At 35.9% G+C, this 12,017-nt stretch overlaps 1 protein-coding gene across 2 annotated transcripts in view; it reads right to left on the reverse strand.

The window, feature by feature from the left end:
• Window positions 1–2,032: 2,032 nt before the first annotated feature.
• Window positions 2,033–12,017, reverse strand: part of CDH7 (cadherin 7) — a 68,755-nt gene continuing 58,770 nt past the window's right edge. The window contains exons 10-11 of one of the 2 annotated variants that reach the window (XM_086472518.1): window positions 9,952–10,203; window positions 2,033–2,526 (exon numbers count right to left, since the gene is read on the reverse strand). In XM_086472518.1, the coding sequence (XP_086328644.1) occupies window positions 2,033–2,526; window positions 9,952–10,203 (746 nt within the window). Of the gene's footprint in view, window positions 2,527–9,951; window positions 10,204–10,877; window positions 10,922–12,017 lie in introns of those variants that run through there. The other variant, XM_086472519.1, reaches the window with a different exon arrangement.

Raw genomic sequence — 12,017 nt, forward strand, 5'->3', positions numbered from 1 at the left:
TACCTATATATATATATTTAGTACAACTAGAAGCAAATCTAATGAATTATGAAACAATGATTGTCTACCAAAATGTAACTCAAATTAAATATGTTGCAGATTATTAAAATTATTTTGTTTTCTCTGATGGAGCTGAAGGCCACTTTCACATAGTTAGTTGATAATGCTGGGCTGCAAAAATTACAAAGCCTTAATGATAAATTCCCATCTCCCAGCCTGGTGTCACCCGTGCTTAGGATTTTAGTAAAAAGATCCTTCTTTCAGAAAGAAGTACTTTTGGAAAGAGCATCATCCTCTGTGGAGTACCTTCTATTCACCAACACAGTCCTGCAAACAATTCTGTGTGCCTCTCAGTAATTGCAGGCAAGTCAAGTCATTTCAAGTTAGGTGCAAGCAAAAAAGTTTGCAGGAGCAGATTCTAACTTAGGAACTCATTGACAGATTATCTAAAACAAAACAATCTGAAATAATACTTAAAATCACTATTTTACTTGAATATATGCCTTATCTAGCAATAAGTCATGAAAGATGAAGTATAAATATTGTCAGAATCTTAAAAAAGTTGTCTTATTCTAAGAAACCCTACTTCAAAATCGTACAGTATCTTAACTAACAGCAGTTGTCCTTCTGTTTTGGCACTCCTGAACCAGCATAGAAATTATGTGTAGTGAGTTAAGACCTTTGGGGAAAAATACTTATGTGCAGCAGGATCTAAAGATGATTTCTGGAGTTAATAGCATTACATTGCTTAACATAAGAAAGAAATTGAAAAGAGTCTTTTACTGTGATTCATCAGCAGCAAAAGAGAAGGGGAACGAGAAAAGCAAGGTGTTTACAGTCTTTGAAGCATATAGCATATGTAACCTTGAAAACGAAATCTTGCGTTAAAGACACTCCCAGCTACCTCTGTAGTCTTCTTTCCAAAAATTCGATGTACAAATATTTTACTGAAATGTCTCAGACTTTGTAATGGCTCAGAAGAACAATCGCATGTCCTTGGAGCTGCTCTCCTTTCTGAGAGATGAATGGTGGGCAAGATTGCTTTACTGTAATTTCTCCATTTCCATGCTTCATTTCCTACATTTATCTGAGACTGGAGAAAAATCAGCATGTTCTGACAAGTCTAATACCACGAGGCAGTAAAATGGACCTGAATTTAGTGGAGACTAGAGCTCCAAAATAAATAAAACACTTTATGTTAAATAATAATAAAAAAGGATAACTTCTCCTGTACAAATCAGAAGAGATAATAAAAAATAGCAAATAGATAGCAACATCTTTTCTATACCTATATGGGCATCACAAAACTTTTCAACCATAAGAATACCCCTCTGTGTATCTCATTTTATGTGGTTTGTAAACTACTTTGGGAAGTTTATGAGAAAAATTGTGGAATTTCTTAGTACAAACAATAATTTTTCATAAAACTACCCAGAAAATTACAGAGACTTCTAATTAAATAGCTCTGAGAACAAACAGGGAGAAGCAAAAAATTATCTTCTGGGCTTTTGTTTGTTTTCATGTCTCTCCTTCTACTTTTGGCCCAGCAAGGTGCATGCAACACTGTAAAGAAAATTTGTTAAAAGAACCTTGCATCTGCAAATATTATATATTGAAATGTTGTATTGAATGATATATTGCATTTGTAAATTTGTTTCTTCTTACACTTATCTCATACCAGAGACTCCATGTTGTAGATATAGCAATACTGTGAAGGCATCTGCAGAGTGTCATTGGGTCATTGAGGTCACAGTGCATAACTGCTCTTGAAAGTGTGTTGCCTCTGCAGGTATCGGAGGGTTGCTATCTATTTGAATGTGGCTGAGCATTTCATCAAAAAAATGCCACCAGATGCTCGTATTCTGTGTGGTCAGTGCAGTCCCTAGGACAAGTCTAATGAAGATATGTTCCACCAAGGCAAAAAAACCTAAAAGGTTAAAAATGGAGAAGTATTTACAACTTTCTTCAGTCTGTAAGGTTGAGTTTTCTGTTTTAGTATTCTTCAGTGCATTTTCAGAGAAAGGTTCCAAGGCTATGAGTATAAGCAGTCTGGTCCAGTCCCATACATATCCGCAAGCCTTTTAAAGCGAGGGCCCCAGTCACTGAGGTAATCGTAGTTCTGGTCAGAGTTTGAGCTGATCGAATCTAAAGAACTGAGCGACTCTGCCACCGAGCCGTTTCCCTCAAACGCGTAGGTCTGCAGGGAGTCGTAGGGTGGCGCACAGGGGTCCACGTCAGCTTCTTTTAGTCTTTCCCAGATAAATTCCCTAAAAATTACATTATCTGGGATGCTTTTAAAAGTTGGTCTGCTCAAGAACTGAATCTCAGGTGTCACGTCCCTTCTGGTCTTGGTGTCTCGGATGACGTTCAGGTTTCTCAAGGCAGCCATGTCAAAAGCCTCAGTGTCTTCTTCTCCACCCCCCTCATCATCATACCTGACAATGTTCTCTCTGATATCTCTCTCTTCATCAAAAATGAGGGGCTCTTTTTTCCGTCGCCTCATGGTGACAATCAGCAAGACAAGAACTGGAACACAGAAAGACTGGAGTTTTAGCAATGCTAAAGTTTCCTCATATTTTTCCTAGTGGTGGAAGTACTCAATTTATATGGCAAAGACCCAAGGAAATAGCAGGCAATTTATGCAGTTAGATTTGAAACCTAGCACGTTCTGAAACAGCTTTTAAACCATAAGATTTTTAGATGTTAAAGAATCTATTTCCACAATCATTCTGGATTAATGTCTTCATCTCTAATTCTATATCCTATGCTGTCTGCTAAACATAAATTTTAGGACTGCTTCAGTCTGGCTATTACAGTCTCACCACCATGAAATAAAAAAAAGACCTTTACCTGAACTCTTAATTGCCCAAGTGACAAAAGCACATTTATGAAGTAACTGAATAGAATTTAACAACCACGGTTTGGGAAGTGACTGAACTAAAGTATATGGCCAATCTCTGCTGAAAAAAAAAAATTATAAATTGTAGATTGGAGAACACTGAATTGTTAAGCAATGTGTAAAATAAGACTGCCTTAGTTCATGGATTAAAAGTACCTTTACATAAGAGCTCACTTTCCTATAAAGTACAAAGTACTGTACTTGAGGTTTATGAATTACATCTAATGAGAACTGCTAGGACTGGAGTTTATTGGATTACCCAGTGCTAGAAATGTAATTATTTTTTAAATTTGATCCTTAAAGTTTCTTTCAGCTTGAAAGCTAATACTAAACTGCAGTGACAGCCAAAAGAACTGGGAGAAACTAACCCAAGGCTCCTGTTGTTCAAATACAGTTTTGGTAGAGAAACATCCAAAAAATAGGGAACCAGTAATTTGAATATTGCACCCACCTGTGGGACATGATGGAGTGTGAATCATCCTCCTAGAAAATTATTAATACTATATTGTAGCATCTGGATAACATTTGCTGAGTTAATGATACTCCTAGAAAATAGCAGGCATTGCTATGACTGTAAAGATAACAGTATGTTGAAAAGTGTGTCATTCCACATTCAATTCTGATTTTATGTTATTTTTAATCTTAAGAATATGTGATTATCTTCATTTGTGTGTCTAAGGTTTACAGTCTTTACTTACGGTACTTTGATATGCCAACTAAATGCTGTAGAAACATCTGGAAAAGCAAAAGCTTATATAGATAAAATTAAGCTTGAGCTTCCCTAGGTAGTCTCAAAAGTGGCCTCCATAAACTGTATGATGTAGGACTGCCATTTTTGAAAGTCCTTCTTTTCGTGGAGGAATTTTTAAAATCACTATCAATCTAGTCATCTTAGGACTGTGCGTGCAGAAAACTGTATCAGATGTCTACAGATGTTAATGGTGCTACTTGGAATTGGCTAAAGCATAAGATGATTTTAAATTCTGTAATTCTTTTTATTGTCCTTTGAAGCCATGCATGTCTAAAAATAAAACTGGAACAAGTTCAGATTTTTTCTAAACTTTCTAAACTTTTTGACCAATATATTAGGCAATATTTTTTCCCCTTTTTTCAGTCACTACTAGGCACACATCTAATGATCCATCTACCAACAGATGCCTCGTGACTCTGCATTACTGCCGCATCAGCATCTCCCTTTCACTGTTTTGCCCCTGGCATCTCCCCGATTCATGCTTTATGTACTGAATTCAGAAGCCAGTAGTTTGAGGCATTTTGCTTCAAACAATATTTACATAAGCCGTTTGACAATATAAGATTTTGACCTTTAAATCGGCTTTTGTGAAATTTTGAAACATTCTGATATTTGTATAATACAAATTGAGCTGTAAATTCCTCAGCAGAGAACACAAAATTGTCATCATAGAGACAACAATTGCACTCCAGTCTTAATGTTTTTCCTTATTATAAAAGATATTTTAAAGTGAAAGACAAATTAGCTTGCTAACAGTACAAATATATGTTTAAGCCAAGATTGTGGTTGATGTAATTTTAAAATTATTTTTCTTAACATTTACTGCCACAATTTTTATTGCCATATAAGTAAGCAGCTAATAATTTCCTTTACTCAGGTGCAAACGCATTTCCACACCAATATCTCTCTTAACATACTTCATTTTGAAAGTTAAATACCTGCTAATAAGTGAAAAATATGAAACTTAGTAGGCAGGTCCACCTAAAGGTACAATAAAAATCAAGGTACAATGAATGTTTTGTATAGTATTCCTTTTCCATCTCACACTTGCTTGAAGCCAAGAAAAATATGGAGTCTTTCTAAAGGTTAAATATTTTAGCATTTAGATGGCTTTATGAGATTGTTAATTTCTAGCCTTCCCAACAGTTATGAACAATAAAGCATGACCTCTAAATGAACAAAGCTTTAGCTGCATTGCAGGAACTGCAGAGATGAAAACCAGCCCCAAACAAATTTCACTGATAGCTAAATCAAGTGCAAATGGTTTTAAAGCTCATCCATTTTTCATTAAGTCATGGTGGGGATTTTTTCCTACATTTATTACAAAAGCAGAGAATAAATCAGGAATTAGTGACTGTCTGAACATCTAGAAAACTTAATTTTATGCCTTTCAGAGAAGAAAGAATACAATGCAAAAGCTTTAGGGACATACATATTGCACATTGAGGCCACTAGTTTGGCTCCATACAGGTACACTGAACTGATGCTAAAAAGATGAAATGGCAACGCTGATTTCATATGTGATTTAAGAAATAAATAAACCAATCAATATTAGAAGTAACTAATTATAAAGACTAAATTACCAGAACTAATAAAGGTAGATCTAAACTAACCTTTTTGTTCTGATTTACCTGAATTCTTAGAAGTGTTGATTTTGTTTAACAGATACAATAGCCAAGAGAAACTGTCATTTGTATTTATATTAGCTGTGGTAATACATAGTTTTATCCTCACTTCAGTAGAGATGTCATGATAATATCAGTAGTTTCAGTTCACCCAAATCAGTCTTTAAATAAACACCTCTGAATACAAGAGCAGATTATTTGCTTTGCCATTTTGCAGTGCGCTTTATGGAATTATTATGAAGTTTCCATTTTGGTATGACCTGGTAAAAAGTCAGGTTTAGGTCACCTGAGTGTATTTCTCTGGCTTAGCATTAATCTTTCCTTTTGTACTCCAGGCAACTGCAATATAATTGTAAGAAAGCCATGAAAGCCCTGAGAGAACCCGAGGGAGAAGAGTACATACAGAGTATAGAGTAAGGGACAGAGCTGAAGCACGAGCACCATCACACCATGTATACGCTACAGCCCTAAGCCCAGCATTTGCTATAGTAATAAGGCACATCAGCTGTGAGCAGATCTGTGCATTGGTTTATGCTTTAGGTGTGCCATGATTCATAAAGCTGAAGGTTGGAGACCCTCAGCCATCCGAGCAGCACGCTGATAACCTGTTTAATTACACCTTGCAGTTGCCAGTGCAGTCAGATGAGATCTGGGGATTACAGAGGCCAAGACTCAGGAAACCTGCATTGAATTCCCAGTTAACAAGCTTCATGTATAACTTGTTTAATCAGTTTGAACTGATATTTGCAAAGTGATTGTGACCTTTACAGGCCCATACTGAGTGACCCTAATGCACTCTGTAACTTTAGAATCCCAACTTCTGCATTGCATACTCAAATACCTTTTAAATGACTTAATCTGGATACCCCCAAATTACAACAGTTGTAAATTTATCCCTTTTAAAACAGCAAGACCAAGCCCCACACATGCTACATAGTCACACATTCTGTACACATTTTACCTATTTAGAGAATGAGCTCCTTAGGACTAGGACTTTTTGTTTACGAATCACACAATTATGTGTGCTGATTTAATTGGGTTCTTGTAGGTGTTGTGATAATAATAACAACAAATTCCTAATTTTTCAACTGAAAAAACAATAATTTAAATCTGTATTTTGAAGTTTAATCAATGTATTATTAACTAGCAAACTCTAACAGGAGGCTTTCTTTAGTGTTTCTAAGAAAACAGGCAGTACTAATAGATTATATTCAGCAGTATGGAAGATACAAATAATGAAAAAGCATGTCAACTTTCCATTGTTTCATTACAAATAAAATCTCTAACCTCTCAAATACAATTGGGTTATCTACAGGAGAACATTCTTTTTTTGTGTGTGATTTTATGTACAAGTTTTATGCTAAACTCTTGTTACAAAAGCAATTATTTTGCCCGGAAGATGCAAACTGAAAACCAAATTACCTTGAATTAAATTACCATGTAATTTTCAGAGGAGTTAAAAAACTCCTACTTACTACTCTAAAAACTATGTACAGTCTAAAATGAATAAAAACTATCTTTTCATATGCTTTTTATAGAATAAATGGCAAGCACTTTTTTTAAGTTTTTGTTGTTGTTGTTTAAAACATAGCCTCACTGCAGAGTAAACAATTATAAAGCTGTTTTGAGTAATTAACAAAGTACTGGGACTTTCTTGTGGAATAAAATTTAGAATTTAATCTTCATCTGTCAATAGGAGGAGGGAAAATATTTTCTTAAGTTTTTTTTAACTTTTAAAAATGATTTTAATTTGAAAAAATGGTCTACACTGAGTTATATGCAGTTATAATTAATTGGGATAATTTAGTAACATCCTTTCTTCTTAGCATCAATGAAAACATTGTGCTTATCTAAAACTGCTTCGTTGCTTAAGTAAAAATAATAACACTAAGAAATCCCACTGAGACAACCTGAGCCTTGGTCAAGATAAATGCTTATTTATTAGACAAAGGGATGTATGGGGCAAGAACAAATACCAAAGTGCATCATACTAACTTTAAGAAGATAAGAGCTTGTTGGGAATTCAAGATAGTAGTGCCAGAATGTAGGTACCCAGGACATTTACGCAAATCTCATGCCTCCTCCGCTTTACAACTGGCAGTCACATTGAGATGACATTGATGAATGTGGCTGGATTTGCACTGCATGTTAATCCTGGGTCGGAAAAAAGATTTCGATCCAGTAGCATGTCTCCTCTTTTCACTGACAAACTCTTACACAAAAATGTGCATCCCTTAGTCCCAGCCCTGGAACCACTTGCCAAAAGCTAAAGCCTATTTTTTATGCTGTGCTAGGGGATCTTTGGGATTTTTTCTCAGGAATGGATGTTAAAAGAAAAAGTGAAAAAGGAGAAAGTAAATTCCCAGCAGTACTACCATTCGGCTGATCCCAGAAAATGTCTTCTGGGAACAAATGAGAGAAGAATCATAGAATCATAAGAAGAAAGGCTCTGGGACCAGACAAGCAACAACACTTGACTGGGGTTTCACTGGGCAGCACTGATGCTTAGGCACCTTTTCCTCGAGAAGACTAGCACCTGGCTGGGAACAAACCAGCAGCAGGATACAGTACCAAAATGTAGGACTCAAAGCCAGGGTTAGCGTACAAACGCAGCCTGAACTGTGCCTGCAGCTTTGAACGGTACCCAGAAGGGAAGTTTAGATTGGAAGTGATGACAGCACATACAACTGTCTGTTTGGATAAACCGTGGTGATGCATTCAGACAGCTGAATTTGGAAGTCCAATTCTTTGACAAACAAAATCAATGGTAAGATAGTCATATGTAAGATTCCTCTGCAGTGCACAGCCCATTATTCAAACACTATGTTCAGAGAGCTTATCCTCAAGTCTTTAACAAATGCTTGTTTGGCACAGTCACACAAAATGACCAGAATAAAAAAATCAGGTTTCTTGATTTATCAGTTGTATTTCAACCTGGTGTACTGACTAGAATAAGCAAGTTATTTCCTGGTAACATGCTGTGTCTCCACTCAGTGCTCCTCTTTAAGACATATGACTCTTATTTAAGAAAAGCTTATGCCCAGATCAGACTGGATTTTATCTACAGGAGTTTCTTATGTAATCTTCAGAAACTCCCTTTATATAAATATCTATAACAGAAACGGCAACATTTCAATTTGGGATGAATTGCTATTGTTACAGAACTTTTCTTCTTAAATATATGGGACCAAAGTTTTAAATGGGTGTTTTTCCACTGATGCCAGTGCCAGTTGATATGAGAGGATCTTTTGTCTATCTTTTTGAGCTCTAGCATTTAGCTTCATGTCTGAATAAAGTTCATTTGGGTGTATAAATGTCCTAGAAATGCTACTAGAAAAATGATATTTTAAAAACGTTCGTCAAAACTTCCAGCAATCATTCCCTTCCATTTCTCCTTAAACCTAGGCCTAACCATGTGTTGAGTGAGTTTAAACAAGCTTGTGTGGTCAGTGGTTTTTTTCTTAAAGATGGGAAACTGTGGAAATGCCACCTTCTATACATAGCTATTGAGTAAGCCTGTTGGGTTCATTGCAAAGGCAGTGATTTTTCTTACCCTATAACAACAGTGCAAGAGGATTTCCTTTTTTGAGTCCTTTAGAAATGTTTGTAGCAGGAGGGACATTTCCTTCTAATGGTTTACAGTGAGGTGAATCAAATTCAGTAAGAAGAGAAATCTATATGTCATTGAAATACTGCCATGAATAGAACTGTGGGCAAAACTCTCTTGATCTGACCTATTCAAATTACTTTGATATCAGTGACAGATAAATCATCACTGGGATTATACCAGCCTGAGGAGACTGTGATCCTCCCCTTGCCCTTAGACTGATATGTATAGCCAGGGAAGAGAAAAAAAAATATCTCTGTTGATAACAACACTGAAGAAAATTCTTGTGTGCTGAATCGGTACCCTTGTAACATGGGAACCTTCCAACAATAAGCAAAACTGCACTTTTGCTCACCTGCACCCTGCATCATCTGCAGATGCAGATGCAGGACAATCCTTCATCTTTACTTCTGGATCTGGGCCTTTACTACTGCCATGTAGTCATTTTGTTTAAGGACTGAAATGAGAAATGCTAACCAAACTGGGATGTTGACACTGTTCCACTGGTTTTTATCTAGCTGCAATTTCACTGCACAACATAAAATCCAACTGTGCTGCCAGTTGCAGAAGTAACAAAAGCTCATTCTGTAGAAGATGTTCAATTAAATATGATTCCCATCAGTAAATTACATCTATCACATTTTCTGAACGTTTTTTGTTCTATGCAAATCAATAAATGTTTAAAAATAATTATGTCTCTGAAAAAGAGACACACACTGATACTGGCTATACGGTGAGCATGCCAAACCAATTACTTGCATAAACTATATTGTCTGTCTCTTAAATATTACATTTGATGCAAGGGATCTTTTTTTCTTTTACTATTATTTCATATATAGGTCGGGAGGCAGCTTGACTTAGAAACAAAGTACCTGAATTTGAAAATCTGAAACTAAAGATACTGCCTGGCTCGTAATACAAAATGCTGTTCTGCCTGGGATGGCAGGTGTCCCTGTTTACAGAAATTGAAGCAGGGCTAGAGGCGTGTGTTGAAACTTGTATGCATATATATATGTATATTGCTACTATATATTGAACAGGAAATAAGGGTAACAGGAAGAAGACGTACCTAGCAGTGTCAGGACACAAGCCAATATTGCTATCAGGGCTCCAGTGCTAAGTCCTGCAGGCAAGATATATGCTTCTGCATTGCATGTCTGAGCAATACCATCTGCATCACAATCACAGACTCTGATGGTGAGGGTATTAGTGCTGCTAAGTGAAGGTGATCCACTGTCCACAATGAATATTGGCAAGTAGAAAACAGACTGTTCCTGTCTTCGGAACCCGTTTCTTCTGGTTAATACTGTTGCAGTGTTATCTAGATAAAGAAATAAAAAGATAAATATAAAATACATGACCTTTCTAAAACACAAGCCTATAAATAATGTAGTCTTTCATTTAAAGAATTTTATAAACGTATTTATATTATTTCAACAAGTTTATCTTTCCTAGTCAACTATTCTTGAAGCTGCAGAGATATGATCAGCTGAGTCATAATACAAATCTAACCAAAATAATTTATATTTTCCACAAAAAATGGATTCAAAATTGCAGAGGTGTATGTGGTTTTAGTTAAGCTCACAGTTCCACATTCTTGATAGACAGTTGAAGATAAGATCATTATAAAAAAGAAAAAAATTACTCTTCAGTGATCAGAGTAAGTATCCATATACACGTTCGAGGTCTAATTTCCAAGGATCTATTTCAGTTATTTACAGATCTAGATACCATATTAATGGAAGGGATGGACATATTAATAGGAGAAAAGTTCTGAAGACAAATGAAATATTTTTTGAATGTCAAAAAAATTTCCAGTTGGTGCACAAATACAGGTAATTGCACATGTAACAAAGACATGCACTTTTTTTCAGTCTCATCTGAGAGTCAAGACGACTAATATAGTCAGTCTAAAATATGTGGTTCGATGCTGCTCTGAGTTGGGTGATTAAAGAGTCCATGTGTTCCAGATAATATGTGTAAAACTCACTGTGTTCAATACAGGTTGACAGCTCCTGAGAGGTAGGGAGTTACATCTCCTAGAATGTATAGAAAGGTCGGTCGGTCGGTCTATCTATCTATCAATCTATCTATCTACTTACCTAGCTATTTATAGACAGATACATCGATAGCCCTGCAAAGTTGTCTTAATGTGCCATCTGTTATGACCTATCTGGCAAAATATGCAAGCACTTTTTCATATAGCATCATATGAGATATGCACAAAATTAATTAACATTGAAAGAGGCAACTGCTGCTGTGTCTTGTAACTCCACTGGTTTTACTGGCATTGCAGAAGTCCTTTATTACTTTTTCCAAATTTTAAGTTCTCTGGAAGAGGGCCTGTCTTTTAGTTAAATACTTTTCAGTACTTGAAACCGTGTCAGATTTCTGCCTAGAGTCTTATACTGATGCATTTTTATTATTTTGACCATTATTACTATTCCAGTCTTTAAAACTTTCAACTAAAAGCTGCGCCTGTGAAGAAAATAAAGCATGTCAGTAACTACATGCAGGGTAAGGTAAAAATAGCTGTGCGAGAGAACTTTATCAGGCCACATGTTATACTTAGTGAATGTTGCTCAAGATCTGCCTGTACAAACAGTATCCTTTAGTCCATCATATGTCTAGTTTTCTTGTTTTATTAATAAGGATGACTTTGTAGTTCTGGTTTAGTACTGATCCATAAAAGAGCAATGCAAGAGTAACACAGCATCTATTTAGTTCTGTTTGGTTCAGCTAATAGCTAAGCTGACTGATACATGCCCAGCTGCCATACTAGGCAGCGCAACTAATGAGAACACTAATCAGAAGCATGTTCTCAGACATTTTAACTAATAGAAACGTGATATCAATGGGAGTCTTTGCATAAGTCTTTGGGGAAATAGTCATAAGAAGTCTGTGTAAACATTGTAGGCAGCTTCCGTTATCAAAAGCATTCTTCAATAGGTGGTATACTTACTGAAAAGATATGTTTCTCTAAAATAAACCCTCTCAATTTACCGTGCACTCATTTTTTACGTCATGAGTTATATTAATAAAACATGAATTCCTGGACTTTTTTCAGTCACTGCCCCAAGGTAAAATCTAATTTAGATAAAAACCTATAAATACAAGGAAATAATGTGAGAAAAG

This window comes from Leptosomus discolor, chromosome 13 (assembly GCF_034619465.1).
Source record: "Leptosomus discolor isolate bLepDis1 chromosome 13, bLepDis1.hap2, whole genome shotgun sequence".
In the NCBI taxonomy this organism is placed as follows: Eukaryota; Metazoa; Chordata; class Aves; order Leptosomiformes; family Leptosomidae; genus Leptosomus; species Leptosomus discolor.